At 36.3% G+C, this 25,855-nt stretch overlaps 1 protein-coding gene across 1 annotated transcript in view; it reads left to right on the forward strand.

The window, feature by feature from the left end:
- NUP62CL (nucleoporin 62 C-terminal like) overlaps window positions 1–25,855 on the forward strand; it is a 128,681-nt gene that overhangs the window by 52,289 nt on the left and 50,537 nt on the right. The window contains 3 exon segments of the mRNA XM_077145817.1: window positions 13,785–13,886; window positions 14,459–14,557; window positions 21,615–21,771. Coding sequence (XP_077001932.1) covers window positions 13,785–13,886; window positions 14,459–14,557; window positions 21,615–21,771 — 358 coding nt within the window.

Here is a 25,855-nt window from a genome sequence, read left to right on the forward strand (position 1 = left end):
CAAGCTCCAAAAATTTAAGTGTTTGTTTAAAAATTAAAATTCAAACAATTGCCTGGTGTTTTTTTTTTTTTAACATTATATCTTTATACAACCGTCTTCAAGAATCTAGGCTACTGGAACACAGCTAAACAATTTCAGGTACTTCCCTCCACTTCAAAATACCATAAACTAAAAAGGAATATCTATATAATACATAAGAATAACCTCCAGGAGAACCTCACAACTCTGTTTGAAATTCTCAGCCACTCAAACTTTATTTTGTCTCATTTCTCTCTTCCCCCTTTTGGTCAAGAAAGCTTCCTCAATCTCTTGATTCTGGGTCCCAGCTTATCCCAGGCTCTGTGTCCCATGTTGCCAGGGAGATTTACACCCCTGGAAGTCATGTCCCATATAGGAGGGAGGGCAGTGAGTTCACCTGCCAAGTTGGCTTAGAGAGAGAAGCCACATCTGAGCAATGAAAGAGGTTCTCTGGGGGTGACACTTATGCATAATTAGAAGTAGGCTTAGGCTATCCTTTGCAGGAGTAAGTTTCATAGGGACGAACCCCATGATCAAGGATGCAGCCTGTTGATTTGCTTGTCCCCACTGCTTGCAGGAATATCAGGAATTCTCCAGATGGGGATGTTGAATATTTCCTTATTTCTCCTCATTACCCCAAGGGGACTTCTCAAATACTTCTTTATTCACTGCCCAAATCACTCTGGGATTTATCGGGACATTACTCTAACCTGGACAAACCAACATGATCTCACATCCTATTCAAGATTCTGTGTATTTATGATGTTCAATTAAACCAACCATACAAGTTAAATTAGGAAATACTCTACCCAAAATATTGCACCAAATAAACATCTCTCCCTTTAGTCTCATTAAAAGTTCAAGTTTTAAAATGTGGACGATATCAGCCTTTGCCCAGTCTTCTGATATCCCTTAGTCCTATCCAGATCAGCTTCATTCATATTTCTACTTGATGTCTGATCGCTTTTTCAAAATTTTAACCAGTTCCTGTTTGGGGTACTGCTGACTTTCATAGCTTCAGAACTCCAACTCTGAGTCTCAGGTGTCACATAGATACCCGAAGTTTCTGAGAAAGACCATGTTAAATACAGACAGCCCCATATCTCAGGATTAACAGTTATGGTTCCTGAATATATGTGATGGCTGTAAGAGCTTACAATATAGGACCCTTTACAATAAGCCCCAACCTGATACCAATATTCTCGACTTTACTTCACTGAATGTTTTTTAACTTTTTTTATTAATTAAAAAAAATTAACAAAACATTAAGATATCATTCCATTCTACATATACAATCAGTAATTCTTAATATCATCACATAGTTGCATATTCATCATTTCTTAGAACATTTGCATCGATTTAGAAAAAGAAATAAAAAGACAACAGAAAAAGAAATAAAACGATAACAGAGAAAAAAAAAGATTATACATACCATAACCCTTACCCCTCGCTTTCATTTACCACTAGCATTTCAAACTAAATTTATGTTAACATTTGTTCCCCCTATTATTTATTTTTATTCCATATGTTCTACTCTTCTGTTGATATAGTAGCTAAAAGGAGCATCAGACACAAGTTTTTCACATTCACAGAGTCTCATTGTGAAAGCTATATCATTGTTCAATCATCATCAAGAAACATGGCTATTGGAAAACAGCTCTACATTTTCAGGCAGTTCCCTCCAGCCTCTCCACTACATCTTGAACAACAAGGTGATATCTACTTAATGCATAAGAATAACCTCCAGGATAACCTCTCGACTCTGTTTGGAATCTCTCAGCCATTGACACTTTGTCTCAGTTCACTCTTCCCCCTTTGGTCGAGAAGGTTCTCTCAATCCCTTGATGTTAATTCTCAGCTCATTCTAGGGTTTTTCTTAGTCCTTTGATGCTGAGTCTCAGCTCATTCCAGGATCTCTGTCCCATGTTGCCAGGAAGGTCCACATCCCTGGGAGTCATGTCCCACGCAGAGAGGGGGAGGGTGGTGAGAATGCTCATCATATTGGCTGGAGAGAGAGGCCACATCTGAGCAACAAAAGAGACTCTCTTGGGAGTGACTCTTAGGCCTAAATTTTAAGTAGACTTGACCTATCCTTGGTGGGGTTAAGTTTCATGTGAACAAACCCCAAGCCTGGGGGGTCAGCCTATAGCTTTGGTTGTCCACACTGCTTGTGAGAATATCAAGAATTCAACTTGGGGAAGTTGAATTTCTCCCCACTCTCACCATTCCCCGAAGGGGGCTTGCAAATACTTTTCCACTCACTGATCAAATCACTCTGGGATTCATGGGGGCATCACTCTGGACAAACTAACAAAATCTCATGTCCTTCCTGAGATTCCAAGTACTTATGACATTCAATCAAACTATCTACATGAGTTATATTAGGAAATGCTCTAGTCAGAATATAAATTTTATAACAAATAAACATTTTTTGCTTTAGTCTCACACATAAGGTGACATTTTAAAGTATTAATTATCATCTATTTTCAGCACCTTGCAATAATGACATTTCCTTTGTTCTTCCTCATGCAAAAATATTTTTAAAATTTGTACATTGTACATTTCACTATTATTATACACTCTAGGCATTCCTAGATTATACCATCTCGATCTTTACCATCTATCTTTCTTTCTGATTTCATTTATGTCCCCAGCCCTCCTCCCTCTATCATTCTCACATGCAGCGTCATTCAGTGTTTTAACATAATTACATTACAGTTAGGTAGTATTGTGCTGTCCATTTCTGAGTTTTTATATTCAGTCCTGTTGCACAATCTGTATCCCTTCAGCTCTAATTACCCAATATCGCACCCTATTTCTATCTCCTGATGATCTCTGTTACCAAGGAAATATTCCAAGTTTATTCACTAATGTCAGTTCATATTCTTCCTCATGCAAAAACATTTAATTTGTACATGTGATCACCATCAGTGTACACTCTAGGCATTCCTAAATTATACCATCTCAGTCTTTATCCTTGGTCTTTCCTTCTGTTTTCATATGTGCCCCCTGCCCTTCTCCCTCTATCATAATCACATTCAGCTTCATCAGTGTACTTGTATTACTATGCTGCAATCAGGTAGTTTTGTGCTGCTCATTTCTGAATTTTTATAGTCAGTCCTGTTGCACAGTCTGTATTCTTTCAGTATCAATTGCCCAATCTCTACCCAGTTTTTCTCTCCTAATAACCTGTGTTCTTAAGTTCAACTTCAAAGTCCACTCATTAATGCTAGTTTATATTAGCAAGACCCATGGAGTATTTGTCCTTTTGTTTCTGGCTAATTTCACTCAGCAATTAATGTCCTCAAAGTTCATCTATGTTGTTACATGCTTCATGACTTTATTCATCCCATCATATGTATATACCACAGCTTGTTTAGTCACTCATCCATTGAGGGACGTTTGGGCTGTCTCCATCTCTTGACAATTGTAAATAATGCTGCTATAAACATTGGTGTGAAAATGTTCATTTGTGTCCTTGCCCTCATGTCCTCTGAATAGATACCTAACAATGGGATTGCTGAATCATATGGCAATTCTATACTTAGCTTCCTGAGGAACTGCCAAACTGCCTTCCAGAGTGGGTGTACCATTTTACATTCCCACCAACAGTGGATAAGTGTGCCTTTCTCCACATCCTCTCCTCCAGCACTTGCCATTTTCTGTTTTTTTTTTTTTATAATGGCCATTCTAGTGGGTGTGAGATGATATGTCATTGTGGTTTTCATTTGTATTTCCCTAATAGCCAGTGAAGTTGAACATCTTCTCATGTGTCTTTTAGCCATTTGTACTTCCTCTTCTGAGAAGTGTCTGTTCATGTCTTTTGCCCGTTTTTAAATTGTGTTGTTTGTCCTTTTGCTGTTGGTTGAAGAATCTCTTTATATATTCTGAATTCTAAACGCTTATCTGATATGTGATTTTTAAATATTGTCTCCCATTATGTAGGCTGCCTTTTTACTTTCTTGACAAAGTTCTTTGACAAAGTGTTGAATTTTGAGGAGTTCCCATTTGTCTATTTCTTTCTTCAATGCTTGTGCTTTGGGTGTAAGATCTGGGAAACTGTCTCCTATTACAAATTTTATAAAATATTTCCCTACATTTTCTTCTAAAAGTTCTATTGTATTAGCTCTAATGTTTAGGTCTTTGCTCCATCTTGAGTGAATTTTTGTATAAGTTGTGAGATATGGATCCTCTCTCATTCTTTTACATATGGATATCTAGTTCTCCAAGCACCATTTATTGAAGAGGCTGCTGTGTCCTAGGTGAGTTCGCTTAACTGCCTTATCAAATATCAATTGTCTGTAGATGAGAGGTTCTATATCTGAACACTCTATTTGATTCCGTCGGTCAGTATATCTATCTTTATGCCAGGACTGTGCTGTTTTGACCACTGTAACTTCATAATATTCTTTAAAGTCAAGTAATGTGAGACCTACCATTTAATTTTTCTTTCTCAAGATATTCTTAGTTATTCGAGGCACCCTGTCCTTCCAGATAAATTTGGTTATTGGTTTTTCTCTTTCTGAAAAGTAAGTTTTTGGGTTTTAATTGATATTGCATTGAATCTATAAATGGGTAAAATTAACATCTTAACTATGTTTAGTTTTCCAGTCCATGAACATGGTATGCCCTTCCATTTATTTAGGTCTTCCTTGATTTCTTTTAGCAAGTTCTTGTAGTTTTCTTGTGGTAATTTCTTTTAACAATTTCTTATAATATAAGTCTTTTGTATCCTTAGTTAAATTTATTCCTGAATATTTGATTCTTTTGGTTGCTATTTTAAATGGAATTTTTTTCTTGATATCCTCCTCAGATTAGATTGCTCTAGTAGTATAGAAACACTACTGATTTTGGAACTTTGATCTTGTACCCTGCCACTTTGCAGTACTCCTTTATTAGTTCTGGTAGCTTTGCTGCAGATTTTTCCAGATTTTTGACATATGGTATATCATCGGCAAACAGAGAGTTTTAATTCTTGTTTTCCAATTTATATGCCTTTTATTTCTTTTTCTTGCCTAACTGCTCTGGCTAGAACTTCCAGCACAGTGTTGAATAACGGTGGTGACAGTGGGCACACTTGTACTATTCCTGATCTTAGGGGGAAGCTTTCAGTCTTTCCCCATTGAGGATGATGTTAGATGTGGGATTTTTATATATTCCCTTTATCATGTTGCAGAAATTCCCTTCTATTCCTATCCTTTGAATTGTTTTCATCAAGAAACGATGTTGAATTTTGTCAAATGCCTTTTCTCCATCAATCGAGATGATCATGTGTTTTGTCTGCTTTGGTTTGTTGATATGGTGTATTACATTAATTGAATTTCTTATGTTGAACCATCTTTTCATACCTGGAATAAATCCCACTTGGTCATGGTGTATTATTAATTTAATGTGCTGCTGGATCCGATTTGCAAGTATTTTGTTGAGGATTTTTGCATCTATATTCATTAGAGAGATTGATCTGTAATTTTCTTTTTTTTGTAGTATCTTTGGCTTTGGTGTGAGGGTGATGTTGGCTTCATAGATTGAGTTATGCAGCTTTCCCTCTTCTTCAATTTTTTGAATTTGAGCAAGATTGGTACTAATTTTTTTCCTTGAATGTTTGATAGAATTCACATGTGAAGTTATCTGTTCTGGATTTTACTTTTTAGGGAGCTTCCTAATGACTGATTCAGTCTCTTATAATTGTTTTATTGAGGTCATCTGTTTCTTCTCGAGTCAATGTTGATTATTCATGTCTTTCTAGGAAATTGTCCATTTTATCTATGTTGTCTAGTTTATTAGTATATAGTTGCTCATAGTATCCTCTCATTACCTCCTTTATTCCCACAGGGTCAGTGGTTATATCTCCTCTTCCATTTCTGATTTTATTTATTTGCATCCTCTCTCTTTTTCTTTTTGTCAACCTAGCTTAAGGGACCATCAATTTTATTGATTTTCTCAAAGAACCATCTTCTAGTTTTGTGGAATTTCTTGATTGTTTTCATGTTCTCAATTTCATTTATTTCTCCTCTAATGTTCGTTATTTCTTTCCTTTTGTTTGCTTTGGGGTTAGTTTGCTATTCTTTCTCTAGTTCTTCCACATGAACAGTTAATTCCTAGACTTTTGCTCTTTCTTCTTTTTTAATAAATTGCCTCTAAGGCAATAAATTTTCCTCTTAGCTTTGCTGCATCCCATAAACTTTGATATGTTGTGTTGTCATTTTCATTTGCCTCAAAATATTTACTAATTTCTCTTTTAATTTCTTCCTTGACTCACTGGTTTTTTAAGAGTGTGTGGCTTAGCCTCCATATATTAGTGAGTTTTCTGGCCCTTTACCTGTTAATGATTTCCAACTTCATTCCATTATGATCCAAGAAAGTGTTTTGAATGATTTCAATCTTTTTAGAATTTATTGAGACTTGCTTTGTGACCCAGCATATGGTCTATCCTTGAGAATGATTCATGAGCACTTGAGAAAAATGTGTATTCTGCTATTGTAGGGTATAATGTTCTGTAAATATCTGTTGTCTATTTCATTTATTGTATTGTTCAAATTCTCTTTTTCTTTATTGATCCATTGTCTAAATGTCTTCTCCATTGATAAGAGTAAGGAATTGAAATCTGCAGCTATTATGGTAGAGGTGTCTGTTTCTCCCTTCAGAGTTGTCAGTGTTTACCTCATGTATTTTGAAGCATTCTGGCTTGGTGTATAAATATTTATGGTTGTTATGTCTTCTTGTTGAATTGTTCCTTTTAATAAGACATACTGTCCTTCTTTGTCTCTTTTAATTGGTTTACATTTGAAATCTGATTTGTCAGATATTAGTATAGCTACTCCTGCTCTTTTCTGATTGTTGTTTGCATGAAATAGCTTTTCAAACCTTTCACTTTAAGCCTATCTTTGTCCTTAGGTCTAAAATCAGTCTCCTGTAGACAGCATGTAGATGGGTACTGTTTTTTAATCCATTCTTCCAGTCTATGTCTTTTGACAGGGAGCTTAATCCATTAACATTTACTGTTATTACTATAAAGGCACTACTTTCTTCTACCATTTTGCCTTTTGGGCTTTAAATGTCGTATCTAATATTGTTTTCTCTTTTTTACCTTTACTAATAGTCTTCATTTCTACACTCACCTCCAGACCTCTCTCTCCTGTCTTTTCCTATCTGTCTATAGTGCTGCCATTAGTATTTCTTGCAGAGCCTGGATTCTTGGTCACAAATTCTCTGTGATTGTTTGTCTGAAAATGTTTTAATCTCCCCCTCATTTTTGAAGGACAGTTTTGGTAAGTATAGAATTCTTGGTTAGCAGTTTTTCTCTTTCAGAATCTTAAATATATCATACCACTGTCTTCTTACCTCCATGGTTTCCACTGAGAAATCCACACATAATCTTCTTAGGCTTCCTTTGTATGTGATGGATTGCTTTTGTCTTGCTGCTTTCAAAATTCTCTCTTTCTCTTTGACATCTGGCAGTCTAATTAATAAGTGTCTTGGAGTATGTCTATTTGGATCTATTCTGTTTGGAGTATGCTGCATTTCTTGGATCTGTAATTTTATATCTTTCATAAGAGATGGGAAATTTTCAGTGATAATTTCCTCCATTAGTTTTTCTCCTCCTTTTGCCTTCTCGTCTTCTCGGACACCCACAACACGTATATTCGTGTATTTCATGTTATCATTTAATTCCCTGATATCCTGCTCATATTTTTCCATTCTTTTCCCTATATTTTCTTTTGTGTGTCTGATTTCAGATATCCAGTCCTCTAGTTCACTAATCCTTTCTTTTGTCTCTTCAAATCTACTGTTGTAGGTTTCCATTGTTTTTTCATCTCTTCTGTTGTGCCTTTTGTTTCCGTAAGTTCTGTGATTTGCTTTTTCAAACTTTCTTTTCTTTTTACATCCTTCCTCAACTCATTGATTTGATTTTTGATGAGATTTTTCATTTCTGTTTGAACGTTCTGAATTTGTAATTTCAACTCCTGTATCTCATTTGAATTGTTGGTTTGTTCCTTTGACTGGGTCATATCTTTGATTTTCCTAGTATGACTCATTACCTTTTTGCTGGCATCAAGGCATTTGATTTCTTTAATTAGCTTATTCTGGAGGCTGTTTTCACTCTTTACCTAGGATTTTCTTGCTAGATGGCTTTGTTCTCTGTCTGTTCTTTAACATTCAGTTCAACTTATTCTAGACTTCTAACGTAGGTTCTGTTTAACTGATTAGAATTTTTGAGTTCTTGTTTGTCTGTTTCTTGACCTGCCTATATGGAGCCTTTTATTTTTTTTGAGGAGGGTCTCCTCAGATATGATAGACCTCAGTCAGATTTTCGCAGACTGGACTGGCCCACGTCTCAGGAGGAGAGAGTAGCCTGCATCAGTTTTCCCCAAGGGTGAGAACCCGCAGGTTGTCAGACTTTCCTATGGAGCCTCTAGATTCTGTGCTTTTCCTATCCTGCCCAGCATGTGGCACTCGTCTACCTAAGGCTTCCCACCAGCATAAATTGATGTGTTGCCTTTAATTTCAGCAGATTCTACCTGCCGGGTCCATGGTTGAGGCAGATGTGAGGTTGTAGGTTGATTGTAATTGCTTCAGTTTTCCAGTCCCTGGGGCCTGAATTCCTTGAAGGAGGGATTCCACTTGAGCTGGGCGGCATTTTTCTCTTGGGGAAGATACACCCTTTAAGGAATTAACTCCTTTCACCTGACTAGTTGCTGTGTCTCTCGGACAAGCTTAATTCCGCCTTTGCCTGGAGCAGTGCTGGAACCTGAGAAGGCTTCCACGTGTATCTAATGAACTGTTAAATAGTAGAAACAAAGCAGAAAAAAATCCTATTTGGAGCAGGACCCCAGCTCTTCAGGTTTGTCAATCAAGAGCTTAAGTTGGTACATGGCTTTATGTATCTCTAGGCTCTGTGTGCCCCCTTTTCTTGGGGTCCAGCCCTCTTGCAGTATTTCGTACTGTCTGAATCAAAAAGCCTCGTCTGTTTTTTCCATCAGCCCCACCCCCTCTCTTCCAGGGCAAAAACTCCTGTACCTTTAGCCCTTATTCTAGGTTTATCAGTGCTGGGGACCTATTTTCAGTCATCAGAATTTGTTATTTAATTCTGCATGTGGAGGTTGGTTAAGCTAAGCCCTTGCTGCTAGTAAAGTCTGTTTCGTTTCCCCTCTGGGAACCAGCATGCTGCATCTGTGGGAGAGGGTGCTAGCCTCGCTGGCTTGGGGGACTTACAGTTTTGTGTGGGGTCTCAGCTGATCCAGCTTGTCAAGGTTTATGCTGTGTGTCCGGTCACTGATGCAGCCACAGCAGTTTTTCCATACAGTTCCTGGCTATTTACTAGCTCCTCTAGAGGCTGAACTAAAGCCATACCTCACTAAGCTGCCATCTTGCCCTACCTCCCACAAGTATATTTTTCATCTCTTCTATTTTGCCTTTCATTCTCATAATTTCTATTATATTTGTGTTAATACTTTTGTTCTAGTTTGCTAGCTGCCAGAATAAAATATACCAGAAACAGAATGGCTTTTAAAAAGGATAATTTACTAAGTTGCTAGTTTATAGTTCTAAGGCTGAGAAAATGTCCCAATTAAAACAAGTCTATAGAAATGTCCAATCTAAGACATCCAGGGAAAGATACCTTGGTTCAAGAAGGCTGATGAAGTTCAGGGTTTCTCTCTCAAGTGAGAAGGGCACATGGTGAGCACAATCAGGGCTTCTCTCTCAGCTTGAAGGGCACATGTTGAACATGGCGTCATCTGCTAGCTTTCTCTCCTGGCTTCTGGTTTCATGAAGCTCCCCGGGAGACGTTTTCCTTCTTCGTCTCCAAAGGTTGCTGGCTCGTGGACTCTCTGCTTCATGGTGCTGCAGCATTCTCTGCTCTCTCCAAATCTCTTTCATTCTCCAAAATGTCTTTTATAGGACTCCAGAAACTTATGAAGACCCACCCAAATGGGTGGAGACATGTCATCACCTAATCCAGCTTAACAACCACTCTTGACTAAATCACATCTCCAGGGAGATGCTCTCATTACAGTTTCAAACATACAGTATTGAATAGGGATTGTTCTGCCTTTACTAAATGGGATTTTGATTAAAACATGGCTTTCTAGGGTCCTGTTCTAGTTTGCTAGCTGCCAGAATGCAATATACCAGAAACGGAATGGCTTTTAAAAGGGAGAATTTAATGAGTTGCTGGTTTACAGTTCTAAGGCCGAGAAAATGTCCCAATTATAACAAGTCTATAGAAATAGCCAATCAAAGGCATCCAGGGAAAGATACCTTGGTTCAAGAAGGCCGATGAAGTTCAGGGTTTCTCTGTCAAGTCAAAAGGCACATGGCGAACACAGTCACAGCTTCTCTCTCGGCTGGAAGGGCACATGGCAAGCAAGGCATCATCTGCTAACTTTCTCTCCTGGTTTCCTGTTTCATGAAGCTCCCTGGGAGGCACTTTCCTTGTGGGCTCTCTGCTTCTCTCGGTTATGTCGTTCTTCTCTGCTTTCTCTGAATCTCTCTGAATCTCTCATTCTCCAAAATGTTTCCTCTTTTATAGGACTTCAGAAACTAATCAAGACCCACTCAAACGGGTGGAGACATGTCATCCCCTAATCCAGTTTAACAACCATTCTTAACTAAATCACATCAACCAGGGAGATGATCTCATTACAGTTTCAAAGATACAATATATATATTTGTATATTTGAATAGGGATTATTCTACCTTTAAGAAATGGGATTTATATTAAAACATGGCTTTTCTTAGGGGGCATACTTCCTTTCAAACCAGCACATTCCACCCTCTGGCCCCTAAAAAAGACATGTTTTTCCCATATACAAAATACATTAATTTCATAACAATATCAGAAATCCTTAAACCTATCAGTAGCAATACAATGAAGTACAAAATTAGAGACAGTATAAAATCTCATCAAGTCAGTTACAGGCATGGTCTGTCCTAAGGCAAAATTCTCTCCATTTGCTCTGGACCTTTGAAAACTCATAACAAGTTATTTTCTGCCAACATATAAAGGAGGAACATTCATAGGATACATATACACATTTCCATAGGGAGGAAGGAACACGGGTCACTGAACCCATATGGTTTTGAAAACCTACAGGGCAAAGTCCATTAGATGTCAAAGTCTGAGAGTCATTTATCCTCAGGGCTTTAGAAGGTGGCAGTCCCACCCTTTCTAAATGCCTACGTCTGCCTCTCTCTGAATGCAACCTTGGGGGATATTGGGGAGACCACCTTTCTCTCGGCTCCACCCTCTCCAAGCATCGGGGCCGCACCCGGGCTCTCTGCCATCTCCGGGGCACACGCTCAACCCCTCCATGTGGTGGCAGCCAGGCTCTCCCCAAACCCCAAGGAATGTGCTTCACCTTCTCCAAGGCCTGAGGTGGCATGACTCTTCCACTGCAACGAGGTGGAAGGCCCATCCTCTGCCTTCGGGGCAAACTTACCCTCTCCACATACTTGGGTGGGTCTGCTCTCCTGGCCCGAGGCTTCTTGACTTCAGACCTCAGCCTCCATGGTTTTGCCTCTGAAGTTATTTTTCCTCCAATGTGTCCCTTCTCTGAACCCCTCAGTCCAGACTGGCAGTGGCTCTGTTTATACAGGTCCCACAGCCCTCTCATTGGCTTTCTATGCAGTAGCCTTGGATCATGCCCATCAGACATAAGGAGTTTCCACAAATCTTTCCTGGATAACTCCATGTCCAATCCTGACTTTCTCTGAAATGGCTGGCTAGTTCCACATTTGGTTAAATTCTCACACAGGGCTCTATTCTCTGGGGTCTCCCTTTCTGTAGGCCCAGAATTTTCTGGGACCTCAATTTCTGGTTTCTTTTTACTCAACAGTTCAGTTTTCAGCTTAACTCGCTCCTGTCGCATTTCACTATAAGCTGCAAGGAGAAACCAGGCTGCACCTTCGACATTTTAATTTGGAGATCTCTTCTGCTAAATATCCAGGTTCATGGCTTTTAAAATCTGCCTTCCAGCCAATACCATTAGTCAACTTTGCCAGATTATCTGCCATTTTAAAACAAGGATTGCCTTCCTTCCAGTTTGCAATAACAAGTGCCTCATTTCTGTCTAAGGCCTCATCAGAGGTATCTTCTGAGTCTACATTTCTACCAATAGTCTTTCCAAAGCATTCTAGGCCTTCTCTATCAAGCTTCTCACAACTCTTCCAGAATCTTCCCCTTATCCAATTAAAAAGCCATTCCAACATGTTTGGTATTTGCAAACTGCAGCAGCAGAACCCCACTCTCTGGTACCAAAATCTGTTCTAGTTTGCTAGCTGCCAGAATGCAACACACCAGAAACGGATTGGCTTTTAATAAAAGGGGATTTATTTTGTTGGTTCTTCAGAGGAAAGGCAGCTAACTTTCCACTGAGGTTCTTTCTTATGTGGAAGGCACAGGATGGTCTCTGCTGGTCTTCTCTCCAGGCCCCTGGGTTCCAACAACTTTCCCCAGGGTGACTTCTTTCTGCATCTCCAAGGGCCTGGGCTGAGCTGCGAGTGCTGAGATGAGGAATGTGCTACGTTGCAATCTCTCATTTAAGCACCAGCCAATTAAGTCAAACATCACTCATTGCAGCAGACACGCCTCCTAGCTGACTGCAGATAGGCAACAGATGAGGTTCACGTACCACTGGCTTATGTCCGCAGCAACAAGACTAGGTATGCTCACCTGGCCAAGTTGACAACTGAATCTAACTAACACAGGTCCATACATCCTTTCAAACCAACACGACTTTCTGATTCTTTTTATGCTCACCCAATGTCTTAAGATCCTTTATTCCTTTGGCCATGTTTTCCTTCATGTCCTTGAAGTGATTTAGGAAATTTATTTGAACGTCTTTGATTAGTTGTTCCAAATTCTGTATCTTCTCCAAAACATTAATTTGTTCCTTTGTCTGGGCCATATCTTCCTGTTTCTTAGTGTGGCTTGTAATTTTTTGCTGATGTGCAGACATCTGATTATCTTGATGAGTTTATTCTGTAGGTCAGTTTCTGACTCTTGCCTATGATTTTATTGTTTACTGACTTTGTGTCAAGGCTCTTCTTTGACACTTGGTACAACTTATTCTAGATTTTTAAAATTGCCCTTGTTTAACTGATCAGATTTTTTTAGCCCTTCTTCATCTGATTCTTCACCCAATAATTTGGTACAATTATTTGTGCAATTGTGTCACTCCTGAGATAAAGCTTTTTCCTCTCTTACTTCTCTGGGAATCTTGATTGGTTCTGTTTGTTTTGTTTTGTATTTCCACATATATTTTACACTCCTTTCATTGCCTCTGCTGCTTTTGCCTGGAGCACAAATTCTGGGAGGAGCATCACCAGGAGAGGACTTTTACAATCCATCATTTCTCTATCAAAATGAAGTCAGGGACCCATAAAGGGGTCACAGACCAACTCCAAGAAACCAGTTCTTTAATGCGATTTCTGAGCGTCTTCGTCCGTCTCTTTCCCTCTCTTCCCTGGATGCTATACAGTGCTTCCCTGGCCTCAAGAGCTCCAGAACAGTTGTTTCACACTTTTCCTGCCTGTCTACTAGCTGTTTTGGGAGAGGAGTGGGTCCTAGACCTGCACCATCTTCCCCAAATTTTTGTACTATTTTTTAGTCTGGCTTGTACTATGATATTTATTAGGTTTTCGGATACCCAATTTTATTTGCTTTGTTTTCGTTTCTGCATAATAATGAACTTTGTTATAATGGTATTTTACTTAGAAATATATTTTAGTCATATTTTTTTTCTGTTTGTTTCTTTTACATTTAGTTTTGAATCCAGCATTTACTGCTCCCACCACTAGTTCAAGCACCATGTTGTTTACCTCAATACCAAATGCCTCTACCTCCACTGCTGCTACTGGGTTTTCATGTAAGTTACTTATTCCACAGGAAATACTGTTGTTTCCCATCATGTCACTTAACTCAGTTTTCCAATATAACCTATGGATCTTCTGTATCTCATAAATTATAATTATGTTTGAACCCACCTATAACAGCTGATATCAGTAGTAAGCTTAATTGTCATGGCTTGTTTGTGAAATTTTGTTAATGTAGTTATTACACCTCAGTGTGATAACTTTAAGGATATAGTTCAATAGCATTGTGTTTTGAAACAACCTTTTGAAGCTAATAGGAAGAGTTGGGGAATTTTGCCAAGTATACCTGAAGAAAAGAAGTCTTATTATCCATTTAAATAACATAGTGTGGAAAGAAACATTAGTAATTTGATGTAGTATAATCTTCTGTATAGTCCTGGCCTGTGGTCCCTACATTTGAGCTATTAGAAATGGTTGCCTTTTCAGGACATTTCATATAAATGTATTGACCATGGTGTTTTGAAGTTTATCTGAAACTGTCTAAAGGGCTACTTAGATGCTATATATATTTATAACTGATTTTTGGTTAAAAGTGTTATAGATAATATTATGTTTTTCTCTGTAGTTGGTGCCCCAACAACTTCGGCTGCAGCGTTTGGTGGTTTAAGTTTGGGATTTGGATTGAAATTCCCCGGAGCAGGTGGAGCAGCTTCTAATATATCTAGTAAGATTTTAGAATTATTGGGGTGTGTTGGGATGCTCTTTGTAAATGTATTGTGTAACGAGCAACAAGTAAGTGGTACTTCTATAACTTCTATGTCTCTGTAAGTGGGTTTTGATCATCTCATCAGAGTATACAAAAGGAATAGCAATATAGATAATTGCCAAAGAATAGAATGAGATAGCAACTATTGATATTACTTTGACATGACTAGAGTTGAAGTTGTTATACAATTCTTGTCAGCCTTTAAAATGAAGAATTTTTGTGGAAATAGCTATTTATCATAGTGCTTAAATTGATCTAATATGTCAATTAATAGAGATTTTTTTCCTCTAAAAGTCAATTTGTTTTATACTACCTGATTGTAACACAGTAATATAAGAACACCTAATGAAACTGAATGTGAGAATGATAGAGGGAGGAAGGCTGGGGGCACATGTGAAACCAGAAGGTTAAATAAATGTTAAAGACTGAGATGGTATATCTAGGAATGCCTAGAGTGTACAATGATAGTGACTAAATGTAAAAATTAAAAATGTTTTTGCATGAGTAAGAACAAAGGAATGTCAGTATTGCAGGGTGTTGAAATAGAGGGTCATTCATATTTTAAAACTTCAGCTTCTGTGTAAGACTAAAGCAAAAAATGTTTATTTGGTACAAAATTTATATTTTGACTAGTACATTTCCTACTTTAACTTATATGGACAGTTTAACTGAACACCATTAAGTACATGGAACCTTGAATAGGGCGTGAGATTTTGTTGGTTTGTCCAGTGTGGTGCTCTGATAAATCCCAGAGTTATTTGAACAGTGAATAAAGAAGTATTTGCAAAGTCCCCTTGGGGGAATGGCAAAAAAGGGGGAAAATTCAAGTTCCCCATTTGGAGAATTCCTGATATTCTTGCAAGCAGTAGGAACAACCAAATCAATAGGCCGAACCCTCAATCTTGGGGTTTGTTCATATGAAATTTATTCCCACAAGGGATAGGCTAAGCCTAGTTAAAATTAGGTCTAAGAGTCACCACTGGAGAATCTCTTTTGTTGCTCAGAGTTGGTCTATCTCTCTGTCAGCCAACAGAGCAAACAGACTCACTGCCCTCCCTCTGTCTGCATGGAACATGACTCCCAGGGGTATAAACCTCCCTGGCAATGTGGGACAGAAATCTTAGAATGAGCTGGGACTCAGCATCAAGGGATTGAGAAAACCTTCTCGACCAAAAGGGGGAAATGAGAAATTAAAACTGAAAGATTTCAAACAGAGTCAAGAGGTTATCCTGGAGGTTGTTCTTATGTATTATATAGATATCCCCTTTTTTAGTTTGGGGTGTATTGGAGTGGCTAGAGTAAAGTGCCTGAAACTGTAGAGCTGTGTTCCAGTAGCCATGTTTCTTTAGAATGATTGTATAATCACATAGGATGATTGTATAATGATATAGCTTTCACAATGTGACCGTGTGATTGTGAAAACCTTGTGTCTGATGTTCCTTTTATCTAGGGTATGGACAGATGAGTAAAAAGTATGGATAAAAATTAAATAAATAATAGAAGGAACAAACATTAAAATAAATTGAGTAGATTGAAATACTAGTGATCAATGAAAGGGAGTGGTAAGGGGTATAGGAAAAAAATAGGGGGAAAAAGGTTAAAATATGTTTGGTAGATGGAAATACTAGTGGTCAATGAGAGGGAGGGGTAAGGGTTGTGGTATGTATGAGTTTTTTCTTTTTTCTCTTTATTTATTTTTCTGGAGTGATGCAAATATTCTAAGGAATGATCATGGTGATGAATATACAGCTATGTGATGATATTGTGAGCCATTAATTGTACACCAAGTATGGAACGTTCATATGTTAAGAATATTCGTGTTTGTGTGTTGTTTTGTTTTGTCAATAAAAATATATTTTTTAAAAAGTCGGTTGTTTTAACTCGTATTTTCTATTTAAGGCTGACCCTCTTATAAAACTGCTGTCAGGAGTTTCCCAAAACCTATCCTAAATTTTTTCCTGCCAATTAAGCCGGTTTGGTTGTAGGTTGAAGAAATTTTGCTGTATAATTTGGGTTTAGTTGCTACTTATACTTGACAGGTAAGTCAGGTTCCATTTTAGGGAAGTCTTATTTCTTTTTACTTTTAAAAGTTTACTTAGGTGAAATGAATCTTTTTCAGACCTAGAAGAAACTAAAACCAAGGCCTTTTAAGATTAAAATAATTAATTATTCCTAAGCAGAGATTTGTACAACCTATTCATGTATTCTTCTGTATGACCAACTCTTTCTAGATTTTCTCTTTTGTATAAGGTTAACTAGTCAGCCTATAACAGTTGTTGAGGGTATGTCTTGAGAACTTCATGAGTTACCATAATTGTAAAGAATATAATATAAAATTTCATCCATAAAATACAGAAATAAGGACCTATTCTTTCAGTCACAGGTTGAGTCCTTGAAATATGAATAGACACGTTCTTTCTTGACTCTGCCAAACCTACCACTTACTAACTAAGTCCCCAATTCCTTCCTGCAAACTGATATCCTCACTACTAGGCCATCTTTTATCACCTGTTCCATCCTTTGTTACCTTATGTATTTATCTCTCTCTCCATCAGATAGGTCTCAACTTGACACCCCCAACCCAGGGTTGTTTTTACCTCCACTCTGCTTTCCCTCTCCCTAAAGAGACGTATTTGCTCAGATACATCATCACATAAACTAGGCTTGCAGTGCAGTTTTATAATGTCTGCATCTGCAAATTTACAGAATTTGCATTACTCTCTGTTCTAGCTATAAACAGCAAGTTTTAGGAGAAGTTTGCTTTTTATCAATCTCATCTTTTATATGAGTCTGAGAAGGTTATGATGTCCCAACATGGAATCAGGGACATGATCAGAAAATTGGATAGCATGATCTTTTAAAGGATATTTTCATTATTTTATTTATATAATGATTTTTAAGTACTAAGAATTAGATTTATGTAAATGTAATTCCAAATTTAGTATACAGTTATTCTCTATTATTTATAGAACTGTGTTTCCCTTTACTACACCAATAATGTAGTAGAGTTGCCTCTGTATTACATGATTGGACCAAAGAATTAACTTGCAAAATCAAACTGTGATAGAACCTTCTCTCTCAATCTATTACAGTCTTTGATATTAATTGAAATATTGCTATTTGAATATTATCTCCTATGTCAGAGCTAATTTATACCTTTTAACAAATAGCATAAAAGACAAGACAAATAATAAATGTTGGATTAAAACAATGTTAAAATAATCATACCATTCTTTATGAGACTCAAGATTCATTTTTTTGGCTGGCAGGTATTAATTTCCTGACAGCATCACTCAGCATCTTTGGGGAGGTATATTGTTTGGTTGTTTAACTGTTTCTTAAGTGGTGGTGATGTTTTTTTGTTTTTTGTTAAAAAACATTTTTAAAACATACATACAAGAATAAAAAAAAAAACAAAAATAAAACATAGATACATATCACTCCCACTACAGAGATCAGTTTGGTGGTTAGCTTTTCAGACTTTTTCCAAACATACGTTAAATTTATTTGTTTTACAAAAATAATTAATATTTTTGTAAATATTACAAATATTTACAAATAGGATAATGTTATATGTACATTAAAGTTCTAGAACTTTCTCTTTTCCTGTAAGTATGCATCTTTCGACATCTAGCCATATCAGAAAATATAGATTACATTTGAAAAATATCATCTTTGCATGAAGTAAACTCCTTTATGAGAAGGACTGTTTTTAAAAAAAATCTGACTTTTTAATGTTTTTCTGTCTAGAATGTAGGTAGTAGCTCAGTGTTTGAATAAATGAATCAATCAAAGGGTGGGGACCTTTTGATAGTGTCATCATTTTAAGCATTTTTGGGGAAGGATTTCCTTTTAGATAATATTTTTATTCTCAGATGAAGTATATAATGACATATGGCTATAAAGAATGCCGTAGTGGATTAAATATGAATCACTTCAGTGTTCTGTTAGTGACCCCAGGGAAATTTTGTGATTGGGCATGATCCTTTTTGGCACTGATTTTACCCTCGCAAAAACTACCACAAAGAATAGGAACTTATTGTAAGGATCCTTGTGTCCAAAAGGGGAAATGGAATCTTGTGGAAATCTAATACAGACATTATAATAACATTGAACTTTAAGAAGATTGAAACTTGAGATGGTCTAAAGGCAGTTTTTACAACCTCTTGAATCTATTATCACATATGCATAATTCAGCTACTCTCCCTTTATCTGCTTTTTCTCTTTTTTTGTTCTTCCTTCCCACAACCTATTGCCTCCATTATCTCTTTTTCTGCCTTACTGTTTTAACTTATTCTTAATTTTGACCTGATCATAGCCCTTTAATTCTAATTCTTGTCTATCTTCTGTCAGCCCTTTCAACTCCCTCTGCCTTCAGTCTAATTCTTTCTACGTTTTTGGAAATAGTTCCATATTTCTGCCTAGAGTCTGATTCAATAAAGTAAGAGATATCTATGAATAGAAGAGAATTGAGCAATAAACGTAGGGAAAGAAGAATTTGAGCTAGGCCATGAAGTATTTTAGGATTACATCTATAGAGAGTAGGACATTCTAATAGAAAAAGACACATAGGACAGAAATATAGATAGGAAATAAAACTCTGAGAGGCTTTTAAGATGTGTATCTGGTATTGACTAGGAAAGAGAGAAAGGCACTCTCTACTACTGATAGGGATGTAAATTGGCACATTCTTTTTGGTAGGGCAATTTGGCAAGATATATTAAAATTTAAAGAGTGCTGACTCTTTAATCTAGCAATTTCATTTCTAGGAATTAATTACAGTCAAAGTCATATAAGTATGATAACAAATAGATGTGCAAAAAGTTTGTGAAACTAGTGTTTATGGCGGCAGTGTTTGCAGTTTGCAATGGCTAGAAGTGGCCTAAGGGTACATCGACTGCAGAATAGAAGGGGGATCTGTGGTGTATACATACAACAGACTACTGGATGGCTGCAAGAAGGAATGATGTTGTGAGGCATGCAACTAGGTGAATGAACCTTCAGGACAGTATGTTGAATGAAATGGCAGAAACAAAAAGACAAATATTTTCATGCCTCACTTATATGGATTAACTATAATATTCAAACTCAGAGAATATCAAGTTGAAAGCATTGGTTATCAGGTTGAGGCCTATTGTAAAGTTTCCTAGATTGTAAACCCTAGAGCGGTCACATCTATTTCAGAGTTGTAAATGTTATTTCTAAATTCTGAGATGCTGAACTATATTGTGTATAAGCTGGTCATTCCCTGGAACTTTGGCTATTTGTGTGATACCTGAGACTCAGAGTTTGAGCCCTGAATACCCATACAGCGATTGTTTAAAAGATTGACAAAGTGATCAGACTTTGACTAGAGGTATGAATGAAGCTGATCTGGATAGGACTAAGGTAAACCAGAATATAGGTAAAGGATGTTATTGACTATTTTAAAACTTCAATTTCTGTGTGAGACCAAAGGAAGGGATGTTTATTGGGTGCAAAATTTATATTTTTGGTAGCACATTATCTAATTTAACTTGTCTGATCAATTTACTTGAACACCATAATTACGTGGAATCTTGAATATGGTGTGAGATCTTGTTGGTTTGTACAGGTTAGTGTGATGCCCTGATATATCCTAGAGTAATTGGAGCAGAGAATAAAGATACATTTGCAAAGTCCCCTTGGGGGACTGGGGAGAAAGGAGGAAATATTCAACTTCCCAGCTGGAGAATTCCTGATATTCTTGCAAGCAGTGGGGACAACCAATTCAACGGGCTGAGCCCTCGATCTTGGGGCTTGCCCCAATGAAACTTACTCCTGCAGAGGAGAAGCTAAGCCAATTTATGATTATGCCTAAGCATCACCCCCTGGGAACCTCTTTTGTTGTTCAGATGTGGCCTCTCCCTAAGCCGACTCGGCAGGTGAACTCACTGCCCTTCTCTCTAAGTGGGACATGACTCCTAGGGGTGTAAATCTCCCTGGCAACATGAGACATAACTCCCAGGGATGAATTGGGATCCAGCATCATAGGATTGAGAAAGCCTTCTTGACCAAAAGTGAGGGGAGAGAAATGAGATAAAATCAGGTTTCAGTAGCTGAGAGATTTAAAACAGAGTCGAGAGGTTATCCTGGAGGTTATTCTTATGTATTTTATAGATATCCTTTTTAGTTTATGGTGTATTGGAGTGGCTGGAGGGAAGTACCTGAAACTGTTGAACTGTGTTCCAGCAGCTTGATTCTTGATGACATTTGTACAACTATATAGCTTTTACAATATAACTTTGTGATTGTGAAAACCTTGTGTCTGATGCTCCTTTATCCAGGGTATGGACAGATGAGAAAAAATAAGGACAAAAAATAAATAAATAATGGGGGGTGGGGATAAGGAGTGAAAAAATTGGGTAGATTACAATACTAGTGGTCAATGAGAGGAAGGGGAAAGTGGTATGGGATGTATATTTTTTTCTTTTGTTTTTCTGTTTCTTTTTCTGAAATGATGCAAATGTTCTAAAAACAGCCATGATGATGAATATACAACTATGTGATAATATTGTGAGCCTTTGATTTTATACATTGGATGGACTGTGTGGTGCATGAACATATCTCAATAAAAATATATATTAAAAAGATAGACTCCTAAGAGGACTTTATGCCTAGGAGCTAAACTAAAAAACAAACAAATAAAAAGTTTGTGGAAGATTACAGTTATTCTTTCCTTGAATGTGTAGTAAAACTTAGCAGTGAAGCCATCTGTACCTGGAGGATTTTTATGGGAAAATTATGGGGATTGATTTAATTTCTTTAACAATATTAGGCCTGTTTAAGTCATAAGCTTTATTTTTCTATGAATTTATCCAGGATTTTTTTTAGTAGGATTAATTCCAGATGCCTAGCCTTCCATATATCACTTCGTATTAGACCAACCTTGAGTTCAAATCCACAACTATTTTGAGTTCAAATTCACATTTTAAAAAGGCCTCTCTTTTTTAACCTTAACTGATAAGAGACTAACACTAAACATTTTATTTTACAGCTGCAACTTCCACCACTACAACCACCACTGTCACTACCACCACCACTACTACAATCACCAGTGGTTTTACCTTCAATCTAAAACCATTGACATCAACTGGGATCAATGACACCGTTCCAGCCAGTGTTAATTCTGTACCTTCTACTTCGACGGTTAAGTAAGTCTATTCACTTGAAAATTTGCAGGAGTTCCATTTGATTTATTGTGTACAGGGCATGATCTCCTTGTATAACTTTAGATTTGTATTTCAGAGTTAGATAAATGATTTAGAAGCAAACAGTTGGAAAAAGGATTTCTGTAGCTTAGGAAATTGAGCAACCAACAGCACACCTTTGCCCTCTGAGCATCATTATAATATAATTATTACTATTACTAATAATTGCTACCATTTATTATGGAGTGACTATATGGTTAGCAACATGACTTAGACTTTACAAACATTATGTCATTTAATACTCACAGTAACCTAATGTAGTAGGCACTATTTTTGTTCCCATATTATAGATGAGAAAACTGGGTGCATAGGAAAATTTATAACCTGCCCATGGTCACATGTTTGATAATGGTTGAGCCACAATTAAAATTCAGGCAGTCAAGTTCTAGAGCCTGTTTTCTCACATACTATACTATGTTATTTTCAAACATTTGTGTCTTTTTATTAAACTTTTTATTTTGAGATAATTGTAGATTCATATGTAGTTGTAAGAAATAATACAAAAACATCCTGGGTACTTTTTACCTAATTTCCCCCAGTGATGAAATTTTGCAGTACTATAATGCAATATCACAATGAAGATATTGACACATTGATATGGTCAAGGTATAGAACAGTTCCATCATCAGGAAGATCCTTTCTGTTGTCCTTTTAGAGCCACACCCAACTTTCTACCCTTCCAACACCTTTCTATGACTACTGGTAACAATCTCTTCATTTCTCCCCGACCTATTTTCCTTATCCCTGAGAACAACTAAGCTCTTCTCTTTTTTTTTAAATAATTTTCACATTTTAGGAGTGTTGCATAAATGTGACCTTCTGGGACTGGTTTCTTCACTCATCAGAATTCCTTGAGATCCATTCAAGTTGTTGAGTACATTAATAGTCAGTTCTTTTCTATTTCTTAAATATATTTCATGGTATTATGGATGTGGCATGGTTTGTTTAACAATTCACCAGTTGAAGGATAGCTGGGTTGTTTCCAAGTTTTTGGCTATTATAAATAAAGCTGCTGTGAACAATCATGTGCAGGTTTTTGGAGAACATAAGTCTCATTTCTCTGGGATAAATGCCTGGAGTGCAATTGCTGGATAGTATGATATTTCATGCTAAATGTACTACAGTAGGTTTTAACCTTTTACATACCTACTAGCACCAGCAGTGCATGAGAGATCCAGTCTGTCCACATTTTCATCATAATTTGATGTTTTCACTATTTTTAAATGTTCTGATAGGTGGAGTGATATCTCATTGTAGTATTAATTTGCATTTCATTTATATGGTATTGAAAATCTTTTCATGTGTTTATTTTCCATCAGTGTATCTCTGCAGTGAAATATCTATTTATGTCTTTTGCCTATTTTCTAATTGTAATTTGTTTTCTTTTTAATTGTTGAGTTTTCTAAGTTTGTTTTATATTCTAGATACAAGTTCTCTGTTAGATATATGGTTTATGAAAATTTTCTCCAACTCTGCAGCTTGTCTTTTCATCCACTAACAGAGCTTTTCACTGAATAAAAGTTTTTAATCAATGAGGTCTAATTTATCACTTTACCCTTTAATGGATCATGCATTTGATTTTTCCTAAAAGTTTTATAGTCTTATGCTTTACATTTAAGCTCCTGATTGATTTCAAGTTAATTTTTACATGCGATGTGACATTTAAGTTAAAGTTCATTTCTTTTTGCCTTCTTTCAAGTACCAATTGTTGAAAAGGCTATCTGCCTTCACTGAATTGCTTTTGCACCTTTGTCAAGAATCACTTGGACATATTTGTGACAAACGCTTTTTCTGTCTAAATTGATATAATTATATAAGATTCTTTCTTCTTTAGCTTGTTGATATGATAGATTATATTGATTTATTTTCAAATGTTGAATCAGCCTTGTATATGTGCAATAAATCGCACTTGGTCATGGTGAATAACTTTTTAAATACAGTTTTTCATTTAGTTTGTTAGTATTTTGTTGAGGAATTTTGTATCTAAGTTCATGAGAGATGTTGGTCTCTAAGTTTTCTAGTTTTTTTCCCCATCTTTGGCTTTGGTTTTGGTATCAGGGTAATACTAGCTGTATAAAATGAACTGGGGAGTACTCCCTTCTCCTGTTTTCTTAAAAAGAATGTTTAAAATTTGTGTTAATTCTTCTTTAAATGTTTGTTAGAATTCTTCAGTGAAGACTTTTGCGCCTGGATATTTCTTCTTGGGAGCTTTTTAAATACAATTCAATTTCTTAAATAGTCCTAGGACTATTATGGTTGTCTATTTCATCTTTAATGAGTTTTTGTAGCATGTGTTTTTTTGAGAAATTGTTCTTTTTTGAATTGTTTTTTTTTTTGTTGTTGTTGAGAAGCTTAGTTCTTCTAAGTTGCCAAATTTATGACTGTGAAGTTGTTCATGATATTCTCTTACTGTCCTTTGATGGTTTTAGGGGTAATCCTCTTTCGTTCTTAATATTTATGGTGATTTGTGTCTTTCTTTTGTTAACATTATCGATTGTTTTCCAGAGAACTAGTTTTTGTTTTATTGATTTTTCTCCATTGTTTTTCTGTTTTCAGTTCATTGATATATACTGTATTTCCTTCTTTCAGGTAGTTTTGGGTTCACTTTATTCTTCTTTTTCCAGTTTCTTGAGGTAAAAACTTAGATTATTGATTTAAGGCCTTTGCTCTTTTATAATATAAGCATTTAGTGCTATAACTATCCCTCTCAGTACTGCTTTAGCTGTGTCCCATATGTTTTATGTTGTATTTTCATTTTCATTCATATCTTTATATGTTTAAAATTTCCTTTGAAAATTCCCCTTTGACCCATGGATTATTTGGAAGTATGTTGTTTAATTTACATGTGCTTACAGATTTTCTTTTCTTTGTGTTATTGATATCTAGTTTTATTTCATTATGTATGAAATGAAATAATGTTTCAGAACATACTCTGTATGGTTTCAGTTCTTTTAAATTTGTTCAGTTTTTTTGTGTGTGTGATTCAGGGTATGGTGTATCTTGGTGAATATTCTTATGGGTGCTATAAAATTGTGTTTTCTGGTTTTGGGTAAAGTGTTTCTCTCTCTCTCTCTCTCTCTCTCTCTCTCTATATATATATATATATATATATATATATATATATATATATATATATATAAACTGGATCCTGTTGTTTCATTGTGCTTTCAAATTCTCTATCCTTGCCTCTTTTCTGTCTAATAGTTCCAACAGTAATGGAGGGTGGCTTATTGAAGTCTCTAGAATTATAGATTTCTCCCTTCGCCTCTATCAGTTTTTGCTTCAAGTATTTGGAGGCACTGTTCTTTGATACCTACATATTTAGGATTGTTAGTCTTTCTATTGCCTTTATTCCCTTAAAATTTTGTAATAGTCCTCTCTGTCTCTGGTAATTTTCTTTGCTCTGAAGTCTACTTTATCTGATATTAATATAGTCATTTCTTTTTTAAATTAATGTTGCATGGTGTATCATTTTCTGTCTTTTTACTTTAGTCCAATCTATGTTCTTGTATTTGAAGTGAGCTACTTATAGACAGCATATTGTTGAATCATGTTTTTTATCCACTTTGTCAATCTCTGTAATTTAATAAGCCCATTTGTATTTAAGGTTATTATTGATATCTTAGTACTTAGGCCCACCATTTTTTATTTGTGTTTTTTTGTTGTTGTTGCCTTTTTTGTTTGTTTGTTTTTCTTTTTCTCTTTTCTTACCTTCTTGTGTGTTTTTTGAACATTTTTTTAGGGTTCTATCTTTTTTGATTCTGTGATTCCAGTTGGTGTTGCATTTTAAGTAATTATGTCATTTCTCACTAGCAGCTTTCAAGATTTTTGCTTTGTCTAATTTTTAGAAAATTGTGATGTATGTTAGCATGGAATTCATTGGAATATTATGTTTGGATCTGCTCAGCTTCTTGAATATTTGGGGTTATATCTTTTGACAAATTTGGGAAGTTTTCAACCTTTATTTTTTCAAATACCTGTTCAGTCCCATTCACTCTTTCCTCTCCTTCTGGGTCTCTGATGATAT

Source organism: Tamandua tetradactyla, chromosome X (assembly GCF_023851605.1).
Source record: "Tamandua tetradactyla isolate mTamTet1 chromosome X, mTamTet1.pri, whole genome shotgun sequence".
Taxonomy (NCBI): Eukaryota; Metazoa; Chordata; class Mammalia; order Pilosa; family Myrmecophagidae; genus Tamandua; species Tamandua tetradactyla.